Raw genomic sequence first — 27062 nt, forward strand, 5'->3', positions numbered from 1 at the left:
GTCTCCGAGAGCGTTGGCGCAGTTCTAACTCGGTATTCAGGGAAGGAGCATCCTTACAGTTATCGGGGACATCCTAAGGCACTGCAACCTGAACTCACTCCTGGGCTGGAGGTGGCTGCTGGGACCACGTTTGTGATGGACACTTTTTAAGAAACCATACTCGAGATCAGGCATAGTGGCTCACGCCTTCAATCACAGCACCTAGGAGGCAGAGGCAGGTGGATATCCCCGAGTTCTAGGACAGCCGGGTCTACACAGAGTTCCAGTATAGCCAAAACTAAACAGAGACCCCGTCTCCTGTCAAAAAAAAGAAAAAAGAAAGATGGAAAGAAAACCAGAAAGAGAAAAAGCAAAGAATGAAAAAAGGATGCTGGACACATCTGTTGGTCCTATTTTAAGGTGACACTGGTTGTAACAGTACCCCTTCTCTTCTCTTTTTCCTCTCCCTCTCTCTTTCTGAAATAGGGTATGGCTATGTAGCCCAGGCTGGCCTTGACTTAGTCACCCTGGGATTACAGGTGTGTACTACCATGCCAGCCTTAGCATTTCCCTTTAACCTAAAGAAAATATTTTCTGAGAAAACTATGTTCCAAAACATAAAGAAAAACAGGTCCACTGGTGGCAGGTCCTCTCTGAGCACCCACCTCTACCTACACCCACTCACGGAGGCCTCACCACCCATGGGAACACCGTGAAGGACACTTCTCCAAGACTTACATTTGTAATAGGGACATGCTACGTATCTGTCACTAATTAACCATTTGGAGGGGGGAGTCGAGACAGGGTTTCCCTGTGTAGCCCCGGCTCTCCTGAACTCCCTTTGTAGACCAGGCTGGCCCCAAACCCACAGAGATCCATCTGTCTCTGCCTCCAGAGCGCTGGGATCAAAGGCGTGTGCCACCATTGCCTGGCTATCTGTTACTAATCCAAAATGGCTTATTTGCCTTCAATATACATCAGTAAACTGTAATATTAGCTTAATTTTTATGTTTTATGCAAGAATACCAAACATCAAAGAAATTGAAAGCTCAGTGCATGATTTACCTATCATTTTGGATAAACAGATTTGTTTTTTAAAGTTTATGACTTTTAATCCAAGAACAAAGGTTTCCAAATTCAATGCCTGGAACTGAATGGTTTTTGTTAGTTGAAGCCTAAGGGTCCAGGCTTCTCAGAATACAAGCATGAATATGGCGGCAGAGCAGAGAGTGGGAAACGGATTTGAACTTCAAAGATGAGATGGGCTGGCTGCTGTTGCTAAGATCTTGCCGACTCTGTAGATAAACCCTAATGTAGGTTATAGAGAAGCTTCAAGAATTCAGATATACAGATAACCCAATAAGAAATGACCCCTTTTCAGGGTATTCTAAAGCATTATACAAATCTTTAAAATTCCTATGACTCACATTTCAAGAAATAAATTTATACTTTAGTAAGGCACTCTTGGAACACAAATAGTTTTGAAAACATTTTGGGACAGGGTGAGCCACCCCTTTGTGGGAGAGAGCGAGGGAGAAGACACTGTCCTTGAGTGGAACTCTGTGCACTGCTCTGAGTGGGTGCTGTGGCCCACTCTAAGCGTCTCTAAAGGGGTGGCTATGATTGTGGGGTTCTCCTTCACCAGGAAGGACCACACCAAGAGTGCTGCCCAGGTTTAGTGGGGAATCAAAAGCAGCTGTCTTTCTCCCAAAGCTGCTTCCTTTGAACAGAGAACAGTAACTTGGACTTAGCTCCGCCCACAAAGGCAGCGGAAAGGAAGACACCACAGACTTCGTCCTCTGATTGCGCATGGGCTATCATGGGCCACCCTTAACTGTGACTCTGATGCGCATGTCCGCTGTTCACCTGACAGCTGTCACTTCTAAACAAGAATTTGAATCCCACCATCCCATTGCTGAGTAAAACAAACACCGTTTACAAAGTAGCCATTACCACTTAGGAGACCTAACAGAGAGGGGCTGGGTGAGGCTCCACTCTTTCCTACAAGATGAAAGAAAAAGAGAGAAGTGGGGGTGGGGTGTGTGAGTGTGTGAGTGTGTGTGTGTGTGTGTGTGTGTGTGTGTGTGTGTAAGATGAAGCCTGAACTACAACTTCACTGTTAAGAGGGCACTGAATGTCCTGTCAGAGCGAGAAGACTTAAAGATGTGCTTCAGGAGTGCGAGACTGCAGCACCACTGGACAAGGTCTTTGCTTCCAAAGAGTAATGGAGGATCCTAGAAAGGCAGAGGTGAGGCACTGTCCTTTTGAATTCTTAGGGGCTGGCAGCTAGCGACCAGTTACTTCCCATAGAACTTCTTGTTGAGAAGGAAGATGAGGAGGTTGACGTTGACTTTAGCTCTATCGAACAACTTCATGACCGCAAACCCCTTCGTATTGTAGCTGCAGCAAGTCCTGATAATGCAACATGAAAGTCTCCATTTGAACTCCCATGAACTTGGCTTTCACTTCAAAGTCTCCAACTTCTTCTGTTGGACCGATTTCAAAGATAACGTTTTTAAACTGATTTACTTGGAGGTCCTCAATTTCCAGAAGAACTCCCTTTTCATGTAGTCTTGCTGCTGTGTATTTCAGAAATCTTTTTGCTTTTCTTGCCTTTCATTTCCCTAGGCTTTTTGGAGACCTTGCCTTTGCTGGCCAAGTTATCCAAGCAGGTTTTGATATAGCTCTTGTAGTAATCCACCTGCTCTCCATAAAAAGTGGCCTTCGAGTTCAGAGCTGCGTATGTCTGCTGCAGTTTCACCAGCTCGGCTTTCCTCCTCTGTCTGTATCTCCGCTGATTCCGGATGTCCTTGGCAATGTCGTTGATGAGTTCCTGGTATTTGTTCTTTGGGTCCACGGTCCCAAGCTCTGTTAGCTTCTTGAGGCCAGTCTGAATTTTCTCCTTCTTCTCCTGAAGGCTGAGGTTGCTATCCTCCTTCATGGGTTTTGACTTTTTCATTTTGTCAGGGGTTTTGGCATCCCGGATAACATGTCTCTGCATGGCTCTCTGATGTTCAGCCTCCTGTTCACTGGTGGCTGGTGTCTCTAGGATTTCAGTCAAGGTGTCTCCTGGCTGGAACCGGATGACATCCATAATTAGACGTTTTGTGTTCAGTAGGATGGTCCGAGCGTCCATCTCTGCATTCTCGTCACCGGGCACATCAAACTTGTTGGTCAACGTGAGGGACACCTCTGTCTTAGCCAGTGTCTCCTTGTTGGGGTCATTTAAATTGCCGCAACTTTCCCCTATCAGGGACTCAATGGTGGGCACCTCGCCAAGGTCGTCCAGCAGTTCGTGGATGGAGTCATTGTGCTCCGGAGCAATGGCATCCTGATGGTCCAGCAGGAGAGTGTGGGTGTTGATGATTTCGCCAATGGAAATGTAGATTACCGGCTTGGTGAGGGTGACTAGATCAGAATACTCATCCACATTAAATTTATCCTGCAGCTATGGGACGTCGCAAGCAGTTTGGAAAAACCGTCTGAATTTCTGGTAGGACTGAGAAAGATACTCATGCTTAGGTGGGCATTATTGCCCAGAAACATCTTATTGGAAGCCGAGTGCTGGAGCATCTTTGCAATGGAGCCCAGATTTCTGCGCTGGTCTGTGGTGAGCTGGCCCCCTGCTGACAGGTCAATGATGTCGATGAAGGCATCGGGAGCAACGATAGCCAGGTTCGTGTATCGGTAGTAAAGCAAATTACCAATAATCTTCAGCAGCTCGGCCTCACTAGCGTCAGGGAACTTCTCATGCAGCGAATCCTTCAGCACTTTGGCAATGAAGCGCATCCCATAAGGGATTTTGTCCACAGAGCTGATGATGGCTGAGAGGAATTTGTCTGTCACAGCCCTCATGTTCCTGATGGAGTTGTCTAGCCTTGTCTTCACTTCTTCATGAGACAAGGCTTGTTCAGGGGTCACATCATAGGGCAGTTTGCTTGCCTCTCCCGTCTGAGACTGATTAACCCAAGACTTGTAAATATCCACAGGGTCGGTCTTGATGTTGAGCGATTTGTCATCCATAATCTCCTTCACAACAGGGGCCAAGATCTGTCAGAGGGCATTCTGGCCCCGGGCACCACGGTTGAAACTCATAACCATCTTAATAACCGTAGGGTTTCCTGTCACGATTTCTTGAATCTGATCCACCTTTGACTTGATCTCCTCCTGGAGTGCTGTCTTGAAGAGTCTCAGCAGCAAGTACTCTTCTCGCTGGTTGGATGCATAGTTGTACAGTGTGAAGATGACAGAGTCCATGAACTTGGTGGACTTGTTCTGTGGCATCTGAAAGATCAGCTTGGCCAGATAGGTGGGGTTGGTCTGCAGTAAGTAGAACAGGTGCTGGTAGGCTTCCAGCTTCTCCCTCTTCTCCTTGCTCAGGGCCTTGAGGCCTCCCCTCTGCTTGTTAATCATCATCATATCAGACAGCTGCTCCTTGTTCTTCTTGGTAAGCTTTTTACTGTGGGAAACCACATCCTGCAGCGTGATCTTGTTCTTCACCAGCAGTCCGATTTTGATGTCCATGAGATTGAGGTCATTCTCCAGCTGCTGGCTGGAACGGATGAGGGTGATGACCTCCTCCTGCATCTTCATAAGGTCAAGCTCCTCCTGAAAGTCCTGGTCACTTTGGTCCAGGAGGTGGACAAACTTTCGGACCACAATCATAGGCAGATTCTCCGCATTGATGAGAGTCTTGTAGTCATCACGAGCTTTGTTTGCCCGAATGAAAGCCTGGATTTTGGTAATGTCGTTTATGTGATCTCGGAAATACTGCAGGCGGTCTCTATAGCGCTTTCTAGCTTGATGCATCCTGGCAAGGGACTGAATCTTCACAACCTCATCTTTGTGGGAGTGCAGGTAAGCCAGCCGGTCTTGATACGCCTTCTTCTGCTTGTATCCTCTCCACTGTGACTGAATGCAGGTGATGGCGGGGATCTGTTTCTTCAGGAAGTTCATCTGGGATCGGAACTCCTGTCGCACTAGGTAGCCACGGCAGCGGGCCTGCAGCTTGGTGACCAGGCCTTCGTTGGCCAGCCAAAGCTGCTCCCGGTTATATGCAGCGGTCACTCCGGAGATGGAGCTCTGGATCTCCTCTCGAGAGAGAGCTGCACAGAATTCTGCATGAAGTCTGGGGGTTCGTCCCATCCTCCACCTTGCGTCTCCAGGTTGTGGTAGTAGTACCCGCCTTTCACCCAGTGCTTCACCCATCTGCTGTTGTTGTCCCCTGCTGCTAGTCTCTTCTTCTTGGCTTCAGCAAGGTCACTCTGGTATGTTTCCCCACATTCGGGGATGACTCCGTATAAGCCAACATCCGGGGAACGAAGGGCACTCAGAGTTCTGCCAACATCACCGCTGTCTACAGCTTCATTGATGGCAAAGATTCCTAAGGCAAACCTCTGAGCTTCTTGGGTGTCTTTGTTGGACTGCCAGATTCCACCTTGAATTTCATCCAACCATAACACAGCTGACTCATCCTGGGTTTCCTGGGCCTTTTCTCGCTTTGCTCTGATCAGTGTGTCTTGATAATACTGCGCCACTTCCGCAAGGACCTCCTCGAGTTTAGCCGCAGGAATCTGCAAGGCCTGCAGAGTCTTCTGAGCGTCCCCTTCATCCAAGGCTTCATTAATTAAACCGATGACCAAAATCCGCTCATGTTCCTCATGGACCACCAGGTTCACATGGTCCACACAAGCCTGGATGTCATTCCATGTAATAAATTCATTATTCTCTGCATGTGCCTGAGCTTTCAGCTTCATCAACTCATCGAGATACCTTTGACTGTTTTCTTCCTCGATATTGGTAAGGCCTGTGACTGCGCTGCTCAGCTGCTTCCACACGGTGTTCATGTCTCCTGACTCCAGAGCCCTGTTGATGAGGGCCACAGAAGAGAGCATCTCCACCGCCACGGTGAGTTCAGGATGGGTGAGGCTATGTTCAGGACTCTCCTTAAATATCTTCTAAAGAATGGGATCGATTCTAACAAATTTCCATGAAAATATCAAATGAATCAAAGGGTTTTAGCTTTAAGCACTAGAGTTCAAAGAGACCAGAACCAGGATCTAAACTTTAAAACAATTTCCAGTTACTTTCATCTTTCAGTTACTATCTCTTCAACCACAGAAAGATACTACTTCTTATTTGAAAATGACTACTTCCTCCCTCACAGGAACACACAACCCCATATCTCTATCCCATACTCTCTCAGGCTCACAATGTTGAGCACGTGTGTTCCCACAGCTGCTAAATTACACAAGGTGAAAGGAAGAGCACATACAACAGAATGCTGTGTGAAGAGAAACCTCAAGTCAGACATACCAAAGAGGCAGAGCACTCTAATTTCCAAGGATTGCCCGTCTTTAATAGCAACACACACACACACACACACACACACACATACATTTCAGCACACACACACACACACACATACATTTCAGCGCACACACACACACACACACATACACACACACACACACACACACATATATATTTCAGCACACAAAATAAATCTTTAAAAAAATAAAACTCTCCCTGCCCATCAATGCCTGAGGCCAGTGGGTGAACTGACCCTGAGGCCATAAGGGTAGAGAGCTGGCCCTGTTCCCCAGCAGCTGCAACACCCAGGAGAGCAGGCCCTGCACCTCCTCTGGGCAGCACAACAGAGCCAGTCCTGTCGGTGGAAGTATGGGTGAGCCAGCCCCTAAGTCTGAGCATGGGAGAGCTGGCCCCATTACTCATTTGCCATGTGGCCACATGGGAAGGGGAGAGATGCCCCCCCTACCCCCACTTCCCCACCCCCTACCAATCAGTGCCTGAAGCAGGTGGGAGAGCAGTCGCTGGCCCTCATCAGCTGTAGCACTCTGGAGAGTGGCCCCTGCACCAGGCTTGGGCACCACAGTAGAGCTGGCCCTGAAGGTATAGGTGTGGGAGAACCGACCCTGAGGATGTGAAAGCAGAACTGGCCCTGTCCCCTGTTCATCACTGCCAGGGTAGAACTCGCCAGGGCGATGCAGGTAATTCCGGACTCAGCAGACTCTCCTTTACCAGTCTGTGGCCATACCATCAGCATATTTTAGGTACATCCCTGAAGGAAGTTACAGAAAAGGTAGAGAAAGCCAAGAGGAAAATGTAATGAAAGACAAGCAAGTAAGAATGGCTGCAGGAAGAGATTGAGCCCTCTGCTCCAGACTTGAGCCCAGAAGAGGACATTGTGGGGAAATGTAGGTGAGCACTAGGCAGGTACTAATCTAAGATAAAACGCTCCTGTGGCCTTCTATGTGGGGCTCGGGGGCTCGCTCAAAAGCACGACTGAAGAGGAACAGGTTCCCATCATCATTCCCAGGCCCATTTCCTGGGTCCTAGAATGTAGAAGAAAAGAAAGGACATTTCTCCCCAAAGTCTGGAAGAGCATAAGGCCAAGTCACCCAGCCTAACCCTCCTCCTCTACCCAGGGCTCTTGAACTTTTAAGGCTTCGCAAACAAAAGGCAGTTCGAAGCCTCTACAGGCTGCGTGAGAGAGAAGAATGGCATAAAGAAATCTAACGAGGCAGAGAGCCCAAAGCCGATGGAAGAAGGGCACATCTAAAAGAAAAACCCCTCAAGCTTGCTCCCAGCATTCATTCTCAGGCCCCAGGGGCCAACTGTGTGCATCACAGACCTTGATTCCAGAATACTCTCTAGACAGTGTGCCAACCGTTAAGATGCAAAACATAAGTGAGAAATTCCAGGCCTCCTCAGTGTGAAAAGAAGTGAAAACTCAAAGTCAGGCTCCAGCTGTTCTCCAGTAGGCCACAAAGAAAGGCGCTTTCAAGCTGTCTGGATGAACTGAGGAATGTCACTTTTAGAAACCCAAACTGGAATCAATGAAAAACAGATGAGCACCACCTGTCTGCAGAAGCCGTACACATTAAGCAAGCCTTAGGAAACATCCACCTCTAGTCCTGGGGGCTGGAGGGCAAGTCTAACTCTGGTGGTTAGGCAGGCTTCACTGTAAGTCAAAGGAAAAGACAATCATCTGTACAGACCCTGAATATTTCATGTCTAATTGAGCCTCTGAGGAAAAGGATCTGAGAAAGGTGAAAGTGAATGACTTCCCTGAGACACGAGATTTTCGGTGGGGATTTGTCTAGCCTAGTCACCATACTCAGGATCATCAGCTCCACAGACTGAGTCAATGCGCTCCAATCATGTGACTAAAATCATTATCCTAGATACATCAGGCATGGTATATAGTTACAAAGCTACATACTTGTGATGGCTTGATTGTGAACTTGACTACATCTGGAATTACTTGTAACACAAAAATGAAGGGGACACCAGTGAGGGATTTCTTTTTAATTTGAAGTGGGAGGATCTATTTCTAATTGGGATATTTGAGCCAGGAAGACACAACTTTAATCTAGATCTTTTTTTTTTTAATCTATTTATTATGTATACAGTGCTCTGCCTACATGCCAGAAGAGGGTGCCAGATCTCATTATAGATAATTGTGAGCCACCATGTGGTTGCTGGGAATCGAACTCAGGTGCTCTGGAAGAGCGGCCAGTGCTCTTAGCCTCTGAGCCATTTCTCCAGCCCCTAATCTAGATCTTTAATCCAGATCTTTGGAGCTGGGAAAATCCACCTCTAAGATGGGCCACACCTTCTGCTGGAAGCCCACATAAGGAAGCTTTTGTTCTTTGCCTGCTTGCTCTCCCTTTGCTAGCAAGTCCATTCCTTCACTAGCATTACAGCCTACTTCTTCGGGATTCCAGTGTACACTGAAGACCAGCTGCGATATACAGTCTCATGGACTGAGCAACTACTGGATTCTTGGACTTTCTATTTATAGTTAGCCATTGCTGGATTAGCTGGACCACAGTCTGTAAGTCATTCTAATAAATACATATATATATACACACACACACACATATACATACATACATACATATACACACATATACACACATATATATACATACCTATGTGTGTATATATTGATATAGATAGATATAGGTATATACAGAGAGATTCTATAAGTTCTAGAGAACCCTAATAAAATCCTTGAGTGACAAACTGAATTTATCACTTTAGTCTTTGTTATGCTTAATGAACTTCAGTTCCTGGTGGCTTTGTTGTATTTTTTAGACAAACCCTCACTCTGAAGGACAGCCTAGCCTAGAAGACATTATGTAGTCCAGGCTGACCTTAAACTTGTGACAATCCTCCTGCCTTGGCCTCCTGAGAGCTGGGATTACAGGCATGAGTCACAACACTGGGTTAACAATATCAACATTTTAAATCTTATATGTGTAGATAAGCAACACATGACTCCCTTCTGTACTTACTATTTAAAGCAAGGAAAACAGTGAGAAATTAAGAAAATCAACTCAATACTTTAAGAAACATAGATTAATCTAAGAAATATACAGAAGATTCATCCTATAGAGGGAGACAGGAATGAAGAGTGCTTGTGAAACTGATTCCATAAAACTAACATCTATAATCAAAAGGGCAGGACATGGGCTAACGATGTATCTCAATAGCAGAGTTCTTGCCCAACACGCACAAGACCCTGTTTCAATCTCTAACACTATCAAGAAAGGAGGGGAAAGACTTTAGGCAACATCAAATGAGGATGTGGAAAAACCAGAACTCTCATAACGTTGCTGGTGGGAGCATAAAATAATGTCATTTTGGAAATCAGTCTGACAATTTCTTAAAAAGTTAAAACAGAGCTGGAGAGAGCTTAGCAGTTAAGAGCACATACTGCTCTTGCAAAGGACCAAAGTTCAGTTTCCAGACTCCTATCAGGTGGCTCACAATTTCCTGTAGTTACAGCTCCAGGGGATCCAAGGCCTGAATCCTCAGGCACCTGCACTTACATGTACATATATCAACAAACGCACACATACAGATACTTAAAAACGAAATATAGGACAGGCAATAGTGGCTCATGCCTTTAATCCCAGTACTTGGGAGACAGAGGCAGGTGAATCTCTGAGTTTGAGGCCAGCCTGGTCTACAAAGTAAGTTCTAGGACAGCCAGGGCTACATAGAGAAACCTTGTCTCAAAAACAAAACAAAACAAAACAAAAAACTAACAACTTTTAAGTTTAAACACAGATTTGCCAAATTAAAACATATAATTTCATATTTTCTATTCACAAATGAGCAAAAATTACATTATTCCTGAGAGTAATAAAATGGTAACAAACTAAATGTCTATCAAGTCATAAGTGAATAGACAAAAAACAGTATATCTATAAACACTAATTGGCAATAAAAAGGAATGAAACATTTATATATCAAACACAGTATGAATGAACCTTAAGAATATGCTAGTCAAAGAAGCCATACACAAAAAACATGTATTATATGATTTTAGTTAAATGTAATGTCTAAACCCCACAAACCTTAAAAAGACACAAAATATGTAAGCTGTAGCCAAGGCTGAGGATGGAAACTGAGATTACTGTAAATGTGTCTAAGAAATATTGCACTTATGGGAATGTTCTAAACCTCTATTTTATTTTTTTATTTCCTTTCTTTGAGACAAAAGTCTCTCTGTGTGGCCCTGGCTGTACTGGAACTTGCTATGAACCAGAGCAGACTGGCCTTGAACTTGAGATCTACCTACCTCTGCCTCCTGAGTGCTGGAATTAAAGGTGTGCACCATCATACCTGGCATCTAAACCTTTATTATGTGATGGTTGCATAATTTAATAAGCTTACTAAAATATCAATGAATTATACACTTAAAATGGGTAAATTTGCTGGGCAATGTCGGGAGACAGAGGCAGAAGGAACTCTGGGAGTTTGAGGCCAGCCTAGTCTACCCAGTAAGTTCCAGAACAGCCAGGGCTATGTAGAGAGACCCTGGGGACAAGAAGGTGGGGAGGGGAGGGGAAGGGAGAAAGAAGGAAAGAAGAAAGGGAGAGGAAAAGAAAAGAGAGTAAATGTGGTAAGCAGATCATATACCACGTGCAATCAGTAAAAACCAAGTAATAGACATTTTCTTCTCTGCTACTTGCCAGTGAAAGTAACTCACATGTGTGCCAATGTTGACCACCAAATGCTTTTCCACTTCAGGGCTGGCAAGGCAAAACCAACAAGGTCCTGGAGGCTGAGCTTTATATGAAAGAAAGCCAAGTGTTATTATGCTCCAATCACAACAGGCATAATCAACCTACAGAATTTATCCTGGTGGCTGGCGAGATGGATTAGCAGGTAAAAGTGCTGGCCACACGAGCCTAACAACTTGAGGTCCATACCCACACCCACAGTGGAAGGAAAGAACTCACTCCAGAGCTGTCCTCACACTTCCACATGCACGTCACAGCAGCCGTGCATGCACACTCACACATGCCAACAATATTAATAACTTTAAATAGAGAACTCATTGTTATTCGTCATTGTCTGATCTATACATACCGCAAAGACTGCAAAGCACTGCCCCAGTGGGCTGGACTTGTGTTTCTCACTATGTCTGCCCACTATGTCTGCCCAGCGCCTGGCACCATTTTCAATGAAACTAACCCACTATTTGAAGCCTTCTGAATTGATAATCAGTCCACAGGTACGTGATCCACAAATAGATCACACACTGGGGAAAAAAGCAGCAGGCAACTGGCAATAGGCTACAGTAAGAGAACACTGACTTGGGTGGGGGTTTGTCAGGCACCCCAATTCTAGTCCCAGCCATGACATCAGCTAGCCACATAACCACAGGCTGACCTTCCTAAGTTCAGACTCACCTCTTTAAAACAACAGAGGGAAGAAAGAGGACCTCATGAAAGCTAGCCTGAAAGTCCTTCCTCTCAGTTTACTGACAGTTCTAATATTTTACAAACTCTCCTCAGTTTTAGACACTCTTACTATGTTTTACAGAGACAAAAGGAGCTTCTTCTATATTCTTTTTTTAAAAAATAATTTATTTAACTTTATGTGCATTGGTGTGAAGGTGTCAGATCCCCTGGAACTGGAATTACAGACAGTTGTAATCCACCATGTGGGTGCTGGGAATTGGACCTGGATCCTCTGGAAGAGCAGCTGGTGCTCTTAACCACTGAATCATCTCTCCAGCCCTCTATATCCTTACAGGAAGAGTCTCAAACAGCCTCAATGTAGGCCATTTTTATACTATTCTATTTTCACTTTGCTCCTAGTAACTCCATAAACTTTTCTTTGCCAGAAGATGCTCTTAGCAATGCCACGTTCCAAACCCCCCAACCCCCCCCAAAAAAGGTACTGCTCCCAAAGGAGACCAAGGTACTTACGAGGTCTGCGAGGCTGCTTGGCCTGAGGAGGCTTGTTATCTCTGCCTGTGGATGACCGCTTCCTTCCCTGCTTTTCATTCAAATCGAAGAAGAATTGACAGGCAGGTTCTTCCTGGAATGGCCAGTGGGAGGAGTATGCTATTCAGCTAGCCTTTACACAGTAACCAACCACCAACAAAAGGGGACTTGCCTGCCACCCACATCTGTTTCCTCTCAGCCCTTCCCTGCCTATTCTAGGGAAGAGAAGTATCTTCCCAGTCTGATGCCTGGACTCCCACCCAGTCCCATATCTCAGCACACCTATCCAACCACTACCACATTTATCTCTTCTGAAAAATAAAAAATGTATAGAGCAATTCTTCCCCAAAGCAGAGCAATATAAACCCAATTACATTTTCTCCTTTCTCTCCCAATAATGACACAGAGTAGCCCTAAAATTTCAGAGATGAAACAAGTCTGAGCCAACTTCAACTAATGAGACGAGAGGGTCAAAGAGTCATTAGGAGCAAAGGTAGAAAGGGGAGGCAGAACATGGTTCTGAGTGGACAGAGAAGTCCAAGAAAGCAGACCTTGTGCCCTACCATGAAAACGTGACTGCTCTTGCTTTAGTCGGGGAAAAGCTAATTTCTAAAGGTCTGTTACTAAGAAACTTCTTCAAAGTAAATTTCTCTATTAGAAATCATAAATCTCTGCTACCAATGGACCCTTGCCTGAAAAAACTGAATAATCAACTTCAGACAAGGAAAAAAAATATGAGTCAACTCAGGCAAAGACTCAACATTGAACTGCTAACCTCAAAATACAATTAAAAATTTGAGCTTAATTACAAACTATTAGGATCTTCTAAATATTATCATGATTTGCCAAGAGGAAAAACATTATGAGTCTAGAACTGAACTTGTTTGATGCATGAAACTATAACCAGGAAAAGCGTACCTACAGAGAACAACCTGGCCCTGAATCCCAGCCCACAATCAAAAGTCACCTGAGGGGCAGGAATTTGTTTTCCTACAGCTGCTTCCTTTCCAGATTCTCGGTAAGGATTCTCAGTGACATCTGGAGGCTGCTTTACCAGTTCTGCTACAGCCATTAGCTTCATGGGAACAATACTGAATGCATAAAGATACTCCAGAAAACAAAAACAAAAACAAAAACAAAAACAAAACAGCATAATGTTAGAGAAAATACTGTTATAGTCACTGTGATCAACCCAGGTTACGATGACAATTTCACAGAAAGTCTCCAACATAAGTAAAATCACAAGCCTGCTGTGGCTCTGAGAATACACAGTAGTGTAGCAAATGCCATTCTGGTGGCTTCTGAAATGGCTAATGAGGGCTCACACAGTAATGAGCAACCAATCAAAGGCCCGGACCTTAGAGACAAGGTCCTTCACTTGGATAGGGGACTGTGACAACCCTCACAAGGCTCAGGGGGACTTGTTTTGTAAGCTTTGAAGACACTCTGTTCCTGTCACTGCATCTTTTGTTTATGTGAACTTTGTCAACAGAATCATCTTCTTAATGAACACTCCAACTGGACAAAGTAAGCTTTCTCTCTGACACTACACAATTCTCACATATGCTGTTCATTGTCTTGGGGATGAATAGCAAACAAGAAAATAATTCATATATACTTTATAACTCTTGGGCTAATAGCATAAGACAGAAAACGTTAGGCATAAATATATGCTTTACTTCAACACAATATGGAAATGAAACTTGAAGTTACAGGGATACACTATCTTCCATTTAACTGTACTGGGGAAAACTGACACTATCCAGTCAGAGTACAAGAAAAGGGTAAGGAAGAGACTGGGACAGAATGTTGAGGTGAATGGTGCTTGTCAAGTTAAAACTGTGCACTTTTGACTACGACATGAGCTGCATTGTGCATCTGTGAAACTAAGAGCCTGAAATCAATCACAAAGCACTGCTCAGCCCGAATGGTCAGCTTAAAACATCACAGTCTAGACCTGCCAAGAACGAGCTTCAAAGCTTAAAACATAGAATGAGCATGAGGTTACTTATGTTTAAACACTGTCGATAATATGCTATAGAAAACAATTGCTTAGAGAGGAAGGTTATTCTGCCTATTTTCTCATTAACTGCTTATTTTGGTTTTAGCTGTCTCAGTCAACAGTCTCATTTTCAGCACTAGCAAGACATTCCCAGAGAAGTGAAACACACTACCTACTTTGCTGATTTATTTCCTTTCACCATCTGCACTATTTTCTAGATTCCAGGTATAACTAATAATTCAAAAAGCCAAGGAAGGCTTAATATACATACATACATACACACACATACATACATACATATATGTTTCATTTTGTTTGCTGCTGTTGCTGTTGTTGTTTTCGAGATAGGGTCTTACTAGGTAACCTTGGCTGGCCTAGAACTCACTATGTAGACCAGGCTGGCCTCAAATTCAGTGATCTGTCTGTCACTGTCTCCCAAGTGCTGGGATTAAAGGCGTGTGCCACTGTACCAAGCTTTAAGAATATTCCTGAGAGGATTTTATCATTTCAGCTAAACGAAGCTGCTAGAAGCAAGTAAGCCTTTCATCTGGGGCAAACACACGTAACAACAGAGGCAAGCACATGGATGTGGATGGAAAGGAACACCGTTCTAACTCTGCCGTATCCCACTGAGCCACGCCTTTCTCTAAGACCTCCGACAGTCACTGAAGCTGCTGGAGCTTCCGGTTGGAGGCCAGAAGGTCTGATGCCAAACTAGAGGAAAAACACTTCCCACGCAGACAGTGAAGAGTAGCCCACAAACACTCAAATCTTTACCTTTTTCTTTTCCGGATTCCCAACATTGGCCAGCGCTATGAAGCGGGTGGCATGCTGCGCGCTTTCTTGTAGAACAACATGGTTTCTAGAACGTATTTGAAAAATGACAGGTCACTTTATTTTATTTTACAGAGCAGTGGGTTTCATTATGGCATTTTCATATAGGAACCTTTATACTTTGCTTTAATTCATGCCCCTCGACTTGCCAACCACCCTGGTTCTCTTCCTTCCCTCAAATAGTTCCTCCTCCTTCTTTCAAGTCATTCTAACCGGGACTATAGAGGTGATGAGGGTCGGGGAGAGGGGAACCCTTAAATGCTGCTGGTGGGAATGTGAAATCATGCAGCATTAGGGGGCCTCTCACATACTAAGCCAGAGCCACCAGATGACCCTGATGTACCACTCGGCTCCTAATCAAACATGTCCATCCATGGTTACTGCTACACTCTTCACTTGGAAGTGTGGAACTACTTAACTGTGCAACAGATGAATGGATAAAATAGTGCACACACAAACATGGAATTTCCAACCATAAATAAAAACAAAAGCACGACAACTGCAGGAAAATGGACTGACCAGGAATCATTATGTTAAGAGAACTAAACTACTCAGAAAAAAAAAAGGGGGTGAGTCAGACGGTGGTGCACGCCTTTAATCCCAGCACTCCACAGGCAGAGGCAGGTGGATCTCTGTGAGTTCAGGGACAGCCTGGTCTACATAGTAAGTTCTAGGACAGCCAGGTCTACATAGAGAGACTGTCTCAAAAAAACAAAAAACAAAAAACAAAAAAACACCACCAACAAAACAAACAAACAAAACCCACCAAAAACAACAACAAAACAGGACCCAATCATCTACAACGATCACCCAGCACTGTAAAGATAGACCCTAAACTTTTAAGGAGTCTTATAGTCTAACCCCTTTTATTTCAAGTTAGGAAACAAACTCAGAAAATGAATGACTTATGAGTGTGGTGTCTCAATGGGAAATGTCCTCCAGAGGCTCATGGGTTGTCTGAACACTTCGTGGTGCTATGTGGGGAACCCTTGGGAGGTGGAGCCTTGTTGAAGGAAGTATGTCATGAGCTTTGAAGGTTTACACCTTGGCCCACTTCCTGCTCTTTCTTTCTGTTTCCTACATACAGATAAAATGTGATCAGCCAGCTTTCTGCTCCTGCTATCACGCTATGCCTTCCCCTCCATGGTGGATTCTCCTGGAATTATAAGCTAAAAGAAACCCTTTATTCTTCAGGTTGCTTCTGGCCATGACATTTTACCACAGTAACAAAAGTGGAACTAATACAGTCAATCACTTGTTCTGGTGCCTTAGTACTAGAAGGAACCAAGACACATGACTAAAAGTGAACAAGGTGATGGGAAGTTTGTAGAAAAGCCCCCTGAGGTGTTACTCACCGGTACGGAAGTCTCTCATAATATGACTTTTCCAAAGCAGCAAAATGATACCTTGGTTTCAAGCTTACAGCAAGACTGGAGACCAAAGCTGAGCCACATTTTTTGGTATCCACTTCTCCCTAGTAAATGGGAACTTGGTTATCCACACAGGCTCAGGAATTAACAAATGCAAAGAAACAAGAAAGCATTTTGAAATATCTTTCTAATTTATACACAGATACAAGTGTGGACTGCAAGATTTGCAGTGAATTACATGCCTAGGGCAATGAAACACATACAAGTACTGAACTAGTATAATTTCAGAAACAGCACAATTGTTGGACACCAGTGGGTACAAAGCAAGGCAACCCTTCCATAATGACCTCTAAAACACACATTAAGAGCTCTTTTTGAAGACAGGTCTCTCCCTACAGCCTATAAATTATGTCTCCATAAATAAGCTTTAAAGTGCATCTATGTATCTGATAGAGCAGTAAGTCATGGTCAATGTAGAAAATAAACTGAACTGCTACATTCAGAGCTCCCAGGGCCCAGCAAACATTCAGGGGCCTCATAAGCATATAAGCCTTCCTTTTATTTCAGTCAGGGAAGTGGCACAACCACACCTTTGTTATAAAGCTTATAAACACCTTTAACCCCTTAACTCAGGAGGCAGAGGCAGACAGATCTCTGTGAATCTGAGGCCAGCCTGGTCTACATGGCAAGTTCCAGGACAGCGACGGCTACATAAAGACTCTATCTCAAACAAAATAAAACAAACAGAAGCTTGCAAATAAAATATTTTGTCAGGGTAGACTTGCTCACAGAACATTCCTAGCTTTTATCTTATGCGTTCCTGCTTCAAGTTCTTCCTAAAAGGCAGGTGACTGACCTTGAACTTAGCTGTAGCATCACAAAGATTACCTAACTATATTGTTTTCTTTCCCATAAAAATCTTTTATGGGCCAGGCATAGTGGCACACACTTTTAATCCCAGCACTCAGGAGGCAGAGGCAGGTAGATCTCTGTGAGTTTGATGCCAGCCTGGTCTATAGAGCGAGTTCCAGGACAGCCAGAGCTGTTACACAGAGAAACCCTGTCCAGAAACAATATTCTGGAATGGAAAGGGGAAAATAAATGCAACTGGAGAGATGCCAATAGCTGTAAATCTTTCCACTGAGAATTAATAAACTTGCAAAATATATAAAGAGAAAGGTTAATGGAGGATACTTACAGAGAACATAATTTCAGGAACCATTCACTTACAATTAAGACTCAGCAATCTCATCTATAAATTACACTTTCATGAGATCAACTTCTGCTTTTGTCAGCAGATGTAGCTTTTAGAATCTTGAAAGTTTTCATAGAACATTTTTTAAAATTTATTTATTATTATGTATACAGTGTTCTGCCTGAAGGCCAGAAGAGGGCACCAGATCTCATTACAGATGGTTGTGAGCCACTATGTGGTTACTGGGAATTGAGCTCAGGACCTCTGGAAGAGCGGCCAGTGCTTTTAGACACTGAGCCATCTCTCCAGGCCCCATAAAACATTTCTAATAAAAGGTGCTAAGAGTTAAAATAGTCAAAAGAAAAAGAAAAAGAATGTTAAAATCCCAACTTAAACCAATGCAATTTGCTTTAAAATTTTCAACTGAACAAACACTACTCACAGAAGAATTCCCAAAGCTCCCCACATACTTGGGCCATGGGGACGTGAGCAAGATATCAACACCCTTAAACTGGGATGCTGAACACAGCATTGTTCTCAGAGAAGACACGTCCTTGGGACTAAAACTGTAACTTGGGACTGGTTCATCTAAGGACTCTGTCCCACTGAGATATGCAATCTGCAGCCCCGAGCTTCCAGTGAAGACACCTTTTCGACCTGGGTTCAAAGAAAAATGAACAAGTTTTAGTCAAAACTGCAGAAGGAAATCTCCTGGCCCTCTGTCTTTCTACACACTTGAAGGAGTGTAACTCCCACAGCCCCACCTGGCTGCCAGAGATCCAGACTGCCTGGTTCTGACAACATTTCTGTTCCATAAGTTGGAACAGCTTTTCTGTGGTGCCTGCTAGTCACTGACTGAAACTGCCAGTGCCCTCCTATCCTTCCCTCAGATCCTGCAAAGCTGGTGTCTGCACACTGACCTGTCCTCGAGCACCTGGTTCCCCCACCCTAATGACAGCCTTTCACCAAGGTACCATCATCTCCTTGCTTCCCCTCACTCTATTTCCTTAACAGCTTGATCCTTTTCTTAGCTTTATTTTTCATCTTTATAGTACCAACTCCCCAAATTGTATACTAATGGATCTACTCTAGAAAGAACTATCAAGTTATATACAACTGCGATGCGTCAGGCTATCACGGGTCCACCAACAAGATCACTGTGGAAAAAACGTGGCTCAGTGGACTTCACTGACAAAACGGTTGACAAATACAGTAGCGTTCCTAATACAATGGAAAAACACAGATTGTGACAAATCAGACCCATGTTCACATCTATAACAAACGCATTTCAATGTCTGTCTCACAGATGTAGCTAAAAATCAATAAGCAGAGGGGCCAGAGAGATGGCTCAGCCATTATTCAGAGGATTTGGGTGTGGTTCCTAACACCCAGAGGGTGGCTCTCAAAAGTCTGTAACTCTAGTTCCAGATCCCCAACAGTACTAGGCACACATGTGGTACACACACATACATATATGTAGGCAATACACCCACACTCAGAAAATAACAATAACTCCTGTTTAAAAAGCAGGCCTGGTAGGGATGACTCAAGAAAAGGCGTTTGCTTTGCAAGTCTAAAATCCTGAGTGAGTTCAAGCCCTAGAGCCTACATAAAGGTGAGAAAAGAGAACCAACTCCACAAAGTTGTCCTCTGAGCTCCACACGTGCACTGTGGCAAATGTATGCGCATGCACGCGCGCGCGCGCACACACACACACACACACTGATGAAAACATGTAAAAATAATAAGCACGGGGACTATAGAGACAGTTCAGTGGCAGAGCACACACTTAGCAAATGTGCGAGACCCTGGGTTTGATCTCCAGTAACACAAATAATAACATAACAATACATTTTAAATCATATAAAAAATGTTTCCCTCACTCTGCCTAAAGGAGTTTCATGTGATTGGAGAAAGCGGAAATTGCTTCTACGAGGACCACATTGGCATGGAGGACTAAAGGCAATGACAGAGTACTGTGGGAAGGGTAAAGAAGGGCATTTCTATCTAACCAAGGAAATACAGCTTTCTAGAGACACAAGAACAATGTGAAGAAGCGTTGTAGAAAACGACTTGATGGCCCAAGACAGTAAGCTCACAGCAGAGGGGGAGGGAGCAACAGGAGAACTTGACCACTGCTTTTATTCTGACACTGAAGAAGTGCAGGGGCTGTGAACAGCTTCAACCTAGAATCAGAGTGGCCCTGAACGAGGAACGAGGACAAAAGGAAAGAAAAAGCTCAGGGATGAACACTGAAAATCTGAGCTGTAAAGCTAGCTAGCCAGATTAGCAAGTAAGGCATGTGCATGCAGCAAGACCTACAATAAGGACGGACTTGCTTTTATTTGAACGTAATGTGCACCTTAAGTTCTCCATGTAATGTGGGCAAGGTCACTCTAGATGGCTGAAAAACTGTGTACACGGCTACAGTAACACAGGAGATTGAGGGCAACAGAGAAACAGCAGAGAAGAAACATCACTGTCCAGAGAGGTACAGGTGCAGACTTTGAGGAAAAAATCTGCCCCAGAGGGAAAAACAAAACAAACTCCTATTTTCCCAAGCTTCAGTGAATGGCAGAAAGATTCAATCAAAGCTCCTCCTAAGGGACCAAACCCTGGAAATCTTTTACTAAATTCATTACAACAACAAATATTAACTCACCCAGGTAAGTGATGTTTTCAGCTAATTCACACCCATCAGCATCCTGGAAATACTGCACTGTCTCCTGGTTGTTGGCACCAAGAACATATGTCTGAATAGGAGCTAATGGGGGAAACAGACGTGGCACCATATGGTTACTGGATCTGCTCTGAAATGTCTCCTCATGGATCACATAGTCATAGCCAGAGTAAAGAGCCTGAGTTCCTTCCTAAATGTAGAGCCCCACCACTAAGAAGTCCTAATCCAACCCTGTGGCTTAACTACTGAATGACAGCTCTAGGCCAATGAATTACCATCTTAAAGTAGATGGACAGTGTATATACAATGAAGAAAACAGCCTAAAATAAAAGCACTTGACAGGGATGGAGAGATGGCTCAGCAGTTAAGAGTACTATCTGCTCTCCCAGAGGACCCTAGTTCAATTCCCAGCACCCACACGGCAGATCACAATTGTCTATAACTCCAGTTCAAGGGGATCTGACATCCTCACACAGACATACATGCAGGCAAAACATCAATGCACATAAAAATAAATAAATCTTTTTTTAAAAAATAGTAAGCTAGGAAATCAGCTCTCTGGAAATAAAGAAAATAAAGTATTTTTTTAAAAAGCACTTGCTAAAAAAAAAAGCGCTAAAACTGAAAATAAATGAAAGGGCATGCTCAGTTGCACTTATTCAATTCTTGCCAGTCTAAATGAGCATTCTTTTGGTAGAACGAAACTGGAAATTCAAAATGTGGGAAAAAAGATGGATTATACATATGCATTCTTTTCAGCTTGAAGCAGGGCTCAAGAGGGACACACCACTCTTCTTTACTTTGTTCTATTTCAGACAGTCTAGCCATGCAGCCCAAGCTATAGTCATGGATTCATGATACTTCGACCTTGGCCTTCCAAGTGTGCACCACAGGCATGCGCCGTCAAGGGCACAAGAGGAATTCTCTGAAAGCAGCTCTGCTCACCAATGCACGAGAGAAATAAATCTTCAGCAACTAATATGTGAAAAGCAACCCAACAACTACAGCCCCTTACATTTTGTTAGAAAACACACATTAAATAAAAATAATTCCTGTACCTTTCTTGTGGCCAGTCTTATATTCCTCCCACTCTGCATCTTGGGTAGAGCCAAAGAAATTTCCTACACACAACAGCAGCTAAAATGAGTTTTTTAAAAATATGAGATTAAAACAAAACAATTAAAGAGTCCATTTTTGACTGTAATATTTAGTTAATTACTCTATTTAGTAGTCTCAAAACAAGCATTTACTCTTCATTTAATTTGTAGAATTTTAAAACATCCTTAAGAACAGTTAATTAACTGATAATTCTATGAATTACTAAACTTTGGTGCACTGACAATCAAATCTAAGTTGGGGGGATGAGGAGAGAGTGGGGGATATGAACTTTGAGAAGGCAGAACTTAAGTGTTTTCCCAAGATTCCCAGGGTCTCTTTATCCTTTCCTTCCTGGGAATACACAGCAGTGTTGAAACAGACATTTAAAGAATCCCTCTGTGAAATACGAAACTTAAATACTAGACTTCAGAAATATGAAGCATAAGAACACATTCACTCCCCACTGTATTTACTAACCTTTAACACAATGAACAAATTCTCCCACACCTACAATACTCTTCTGTATTCTTTTTTTTTTTTTTTTGGTTTTTCGAGACAGGGTTTCTCTGTGTAGCTTTGCGCCTTTCCTGGAGCTCACTTGGTAGCCCAGGCTGGCCTCGAACTCATAGAGATCCGCCTGCCTCTGCCTCCCGAGTGCTGGGATTAAAGGCGTGCGCCACCACCGCCCGGCCCTCTTCTGTATTCTATGGACTCATAATCCACTTGGCAACCATATACAACATTCATTCCTAGTTCTTTCTTTCTTTTTTTTTTTTTTTTTTTTTTTTTTTTTTTTTTTTGGTTTTTCGAGACAGGGTTTCTCTGCGTAGCTTTGCGCCTTTTCCTGGAACTCACTTGGTAGTCCAGGCTGGCCTCGAACTCACAGAGATCCGCCTGGCTCTGCCTCCCGAGTGCTGGGATTAAAGGCGTGCGCCACCACCGCCCGGCCCTAGTTCTTTCTTTTGTGAAGCATTTGCACGTGTTACCTGATTTAATCCATAGCACACACTCATGAAGTAGATCTGTGTTTACCAAACCCAGGTGTTTGGTTTGGTTTGGTTTTTGGTACAGTAAGAAAGTAACAAGATTGCAATTCAAACAGTGTAAAGTGGACAGTAAATAGCTCTCCTTTCTCCCCATCAGTCCATAGCTACTAAGTTCATATTCAAAAGGAAAATTCAACTTAACAACAAAATGGAGAGTCAATCACAAAATTAACAAAGGATCCCACACTTTAATGTTTGATTACAGTAGTAAAATGTGAGTAAAAATGGTCATCTTACGTCAAAGTTCCCACTTTTCTTCTGAATTGTTCGAACTCTATTGAATAAAACATCAAACTTTCCTTCAACATCGCCACAAGCCAAGCTGTAAACAAGAGAGAAGCATGATAGCAATTCAGGAGACAAAGATGGATCTGCTAGGCTTGTCTTCTCGATTAGCGACAGGACACAGGCTGTGCAGTCTGCAGGTATCTTCTATTTGGGGTGCATTTCAAATATTACTAGCCACCAGGTAGATTTTCCTGGAGATCTCACCTACATCTCCAATGCACCATATCTAAAATTTAGCTCTTCCTGTCTTCAGAATTGAGCCAGCTCTTCATTCCCAAGATTTGTGGCTAGGTTTATCACCAACATGGTCACTACGTCAACAAGTCCCTTATTTAATCTTTTCTCCAAACATTTTTCATAAACGTTCTGTTCTCACTTCCATGGCCTGTGCCTACTGCACAGCTCCAGGCATCCACTGGAAAACACAAACCGAACAACTACACTATGCAAAGTTCAATGTGCCAAATACTACCCCAAGGACATGTTAGAATTATAAGAGGAGGCAGGCTCATTTAAACAGAGAGTTTACAATAAGGGAAGCTCCAATCCTAATTAATATGGAAGAAGCTATGAGGGGAGGTGAGCATCGTGTTGCGGAGCTGGAAGGAGAAAACATTAAGAGCTGAGGGTGATAAGGTAGACCACACCAGGCTGTGAAGTAACTTGTCCTGACCTCTAATTTATGACCTTTAGAATTCTGACTTACATAGTCGTTTGTTTGTTTTTATTTGGGGGAAGGTATTATACTGGGGAGGGCGTATGTAAGCCACAGTACTCATGTGGAGGTCAGAGGACAACCAGAGATAGTCTTCTCCGTCCACCAGGTGTGTCACCAGGCTTGGCAGGAAGTACCTCTACCCACTGGGCCATCTCACCAGCCCTTACTTTTTTTTTTTTTTTTTTTTTTGGTTTTCTGAGACAGGGTTTCTCTGTGTAGCTTTGCACCTTTCCTGGAACTCACTTGGTAGCCCAGGCTGGCCTCGAACTCACAGAGATCCGCCTGGCTCTGCCTCCCGAGTGCTGGGATTAAAGGCGTGCGCCACCACCGCCCGGCCCTTACTTATTTTCTTAACATGGTTTAACTCTAAGTACTACAGTTTCTATTGTTCTGTCAGTATGTCTCTCTGGTGTTCCCTTATTGGTCCTACCACTGGACATTTTCAAGCAGCATAATGATATGATGATGATATGATTATACATACTTCATCAATACTTTTAATAACAGTGAATGATGATCTGGAGGAACAGTTAACTACAACCAAAAGTGTAAACAAGGGCAATGGCCAATGGAAACAGGAAGAGAAAATCAGGTGAGAAACTTAAAGAGTTTGAACACAAACTAAGGAGAGAAGTAGAATGGGAAAGGAGAGGTAGGAATGGAGGACAACAAGGCTGAGCAACTGAGTTCTGCTGAGGCAGACTCAGACAAACCTAGTTATCTGGTCTGGAATACAAGGCAGACTTTACAGATCCTCTCATGCCTTCTCTTCTTTCGATTAATTCAACATACAGCCAACAGTTTAATGTTCCTTCCTCAAAATCATCACAAGGCACTCATTTCCTGTAGAAACAGTTCTCCTCAGGTCCTGGCCTGTCTTTCCAGTGCTTTCAGTTAGTCTTCCTAACTGAACTCTTCCCAAACTGCCCAGAGGTCACTCTCTGTCTCTGCTATTCTCTAGGCAAGTCCTCTCTCCTAACAGCTCCACTGTACTCCTCCTCAAAGCTTTTCCCACCCATCAAGGCCTAATCAATCTCTGGAGCTTTCCCGGTGAGCTGAGAAAGCTACTCTTGCTCAAAACCTCAGAAACCCATGTACCATTTCAGAACAAACTCTGTCATAACTACTAAGCAATCTGATTTATTCTCTAAGCACCTCTAGAAATCTTCTCAGCCCTGGCCCGCTGATTATCAATTCCCAGGAGGTACATGCAATATTCATTATCTGGTGTGGGTGCTTTTACCGTGTTTCCTGATCCCAGTGATTTTAGACGGATATCTGTGGCCTTACAGTGGGAGTTCCTCACAACTAAAACATCACCAAGCCCTACCTATTACACCTGCCTAGTAAACCATCAATGCTGAACTTTCCCTCTGCTCTCACGCTAACTAATCCTAGCTTCCTTCTACTTTGGCTCTGATTTGTTTCCCACCTTTCAAGCAGGATCACTTTCCACAACGAAAATTGGATCACGCTAAGGAGTTTTTAAACATGTCAATGACTTCTCTGGGTTAATGACAATATTTACCAGAGTCAAATCTTCATTTTCTCAGGAAAGCCTTAATTCCTTCCATTAAGCCAAATATCATCACATATCCTCCAGAACCATCAACCTTTTTTCCACATTTTCCGCATTCGTTGACACTTGTTCTTCTGGTCAAGATTATCAGCTATCAAGGCGGGAATTCGTTTGGGCAACGCTTGGCACCATGCACGCCACACTGCCGCTACTCAGTAATCCTTCTAAATGAAGTCTTGTCTTCGCTAACCCACCACGCCACAAAAGCACGCCAAGGCAGGGGCAATAAGTATCCTGTCTGCCAATACCCATCATTGCACCTGACGTCTGCAAGTATTCGGCTAATCAATAAAAGCCACGAGGGGAGAAATGAAGGGGAGATGGTGTGTCGCAGGTAGGGTAGGCCTAAAAAAAACCCAGGAAGTCTGGCTCCGCAAGTTTTTATCTCCCCCGGAGAGACTCTGAAGACGCTAGGGTGGAAAAAACGAGAGGACAGCAGGAAGCCTCGACTCCAGCTCCCAGCAGCCCCGCGACCTCCCCTCCGCCAGCCCCTTCCGGTCTGGAGAACGACCCCCGCATCGCCGCCCGCGTCCCTCCTCCTTTCCTTTCCCCACTAGGTTCCTGAGTCTTCCGATGCAAGGTAACTCACAGACGCAGCGGCTGCTGAGCCATGGGTGATGACAGCCGGCGCTGGGACAGCCACTCAAAGCTGGAAACGGGAACACGCGCTGAAGGGTAGAACGCCAGGGCGCGGAAATAATACGTCACGCAGAGCAGCCAATGAGAAATCACCTATCTACAGGGAGTGCGGAGGAACAAAAAGTCTACGCGGCTTTGCGTTAAAAGGAAAACCAGCCGGGCAGTGGTGGCGCAAGCCTTTAATCCCAGCACTCATGAGTTCAAGGCCAGCCTGGGCTAAACCGTGAGCTCAAGGACAGGCTCCAAAGGTACACAGAGAAACCCTGTTTCGAAAAACCAAAATGAATGAATGAATGAATGAATGGATGAATGGATGAATGAATGAATGAATGAATGAATGAATAAATAAATAAATAAATAAATAAATAAATAAATAAATAAATAAATGGAAAACCAACCCTGGAAAAAGTGAAAGGGGTGGAGAAAAGAAAAATTAGGTTTTTGCTTTGTTTGTTTGTTTGTTTGTTTGTTTTGTTTTAGAAACATTTAGAGTTAGTGAACTGGTGATGTGTTGCAACTTTTCTGTAGATTCAAATCTATTTGAAAAATGAAAACTCACCGGGCGGTGGTGGCGCACGCCTTTAATCCCAGCACTCAGGAGGCAGAGGCAGGCGGATCTCTGTGAGTTCGAGGCCAGCCTGGTCTCCAAAGCGAATTCCAGGAAAGGCGCAAAGCTACACAGAGAAACCCTGTCTCGAAAAAAACCAAAAAAAAAAAAAAAAAAATGAAAACTCGCCCATAGGAATAAAAAGTAGCTGAAGATGGCTTAACACATTCTAAGTGTAGGAATAATAAGAAATAGATTATATATATGTAATCTTATATTTTTTCTTTTTTATTTATTTATTTATTTACTTTTTTAAAATTTTACAATACAATTCAGTTCTACATATCAGCCACGGATTCCCTTGTTCTCCCCCTCCCGCCCCCTCCCCTCCCCTCCACCCCCCCACCCCCCCCCACCCCCCCCCACCCCGGTCCCACCTCCTCCAGGGCAAATCCTCCCCCAAGGACTGAGATCAACCTGGTAGATTCAGTCCAGGCAGGTCCAGTCCCCTCCTCCCAGGCCAAGCCAAGCGTCCCTCCATAAGCCCCAGGTTTCAAACAGCCAACTCATGCAATGAGCACAGGACCTGGTCCCACTGCCTGGATGTCTCCCAAACAGATCAAGCCAATTAACTGTCTCACCCATTCAGAGGACTTGATTCAGTTGGGGGCCCCTCAGCCATTGGTTCATAGTTCATGTGTTTCCATTCGTTTGGCTATTTGTCCCTGTGCTTTATCCAATCTTGGTCTCAACAATTCTCGCTCATATAAACCCTCCTCTTTCTCGCCAATTGGACTCCCGGAGCTCCACCTGGG

The 27062-nt window shown here is 44.0% G+C and overlaps 2 protein-coding genes across 6 annotated transcripts in view; both read right to left on the reverse strand.

Moving 5' to 3' along the window:
* Positions 1-25758, reverse strand: part of Cwf19l1 (CWF19 like cell cycle control factor 1) — a 31183-nt gene extending 5425 nt beyond the window's left edge. The window contains exons 1-10 of one of the 5 annotated variants that reach the window (XM_028888817.2): positions 25651-25758; positions 22714-22798; positions 21391-21469; positions 20315-20416; positions 18095-18309; positions 16443-16561; positions 15031-15115; positions 13219-13359; positions 12234-12345; positions 11006-11085 (exon numbers count right to left, since the gene is read on the reverse strand). In XM_028888817.2, coding sequence (XP_028744650.1) covers positions 11006-11085; positions 12234-12345; positions 13219-13359; positions 15031-15115; positions 16443-16561; positions 18095-18309; positions 20315-20416; positions 21391-21469; positions 22714-22798; positions 25651-25673 — 1041 coding nt within the window. In that variant the 5' untranslated portion in view covers positions 25674-25758. Of the gene's footprint in view, positions 1-11005; positions 11086-12233; positions 12346-13218; positions 13360-15030; positions 15116-16442; positions 16562-18094; positions 18310-20314; positions 20417-21390; positions 21470-22713; positions 22799-25010; positions 25528-25650 lie in introns of those variants that run through there. The other 4 variants (XM_028888820.2, XM_028888819.2, XM_028888821.2 and 1 more) reach the window with 4 other exon arrangements.
* LOC114706423 (ras GTPase-activating-like protein IQGAP1) lies at positions 296-7058 on the reverse strand. Its single transcript, XM_037211750.1, is given in 7 exon segments — positions 296-2360; positions 2362-2572; positions 2574-3495; positions 3498-5082; positions 5085-5936; positions 6789-6885; positions 7021-7058. Coding segments are annotated over 7 exon segments (3789 nt in total). The 3' UTR covers positions 296-2276.
* Positions 25759-27062: the final 1304 nt, after the last annotated feature.

The sequence above is a fragment of the Peromyscus leucopus genome, chromosome 1 (assembly GCF_004664715.2).
Source record: "Peromyscus leucopus breed LL Stock chromosome 1, UCI_PerLeu_2.1, whole genome shotgun sequence".
NCBI lineage: Eukaryota > Metazoa > Chordata > Mammalia > Rodentia > Cricetidae > Peromyscus > Peromyscus leucopus.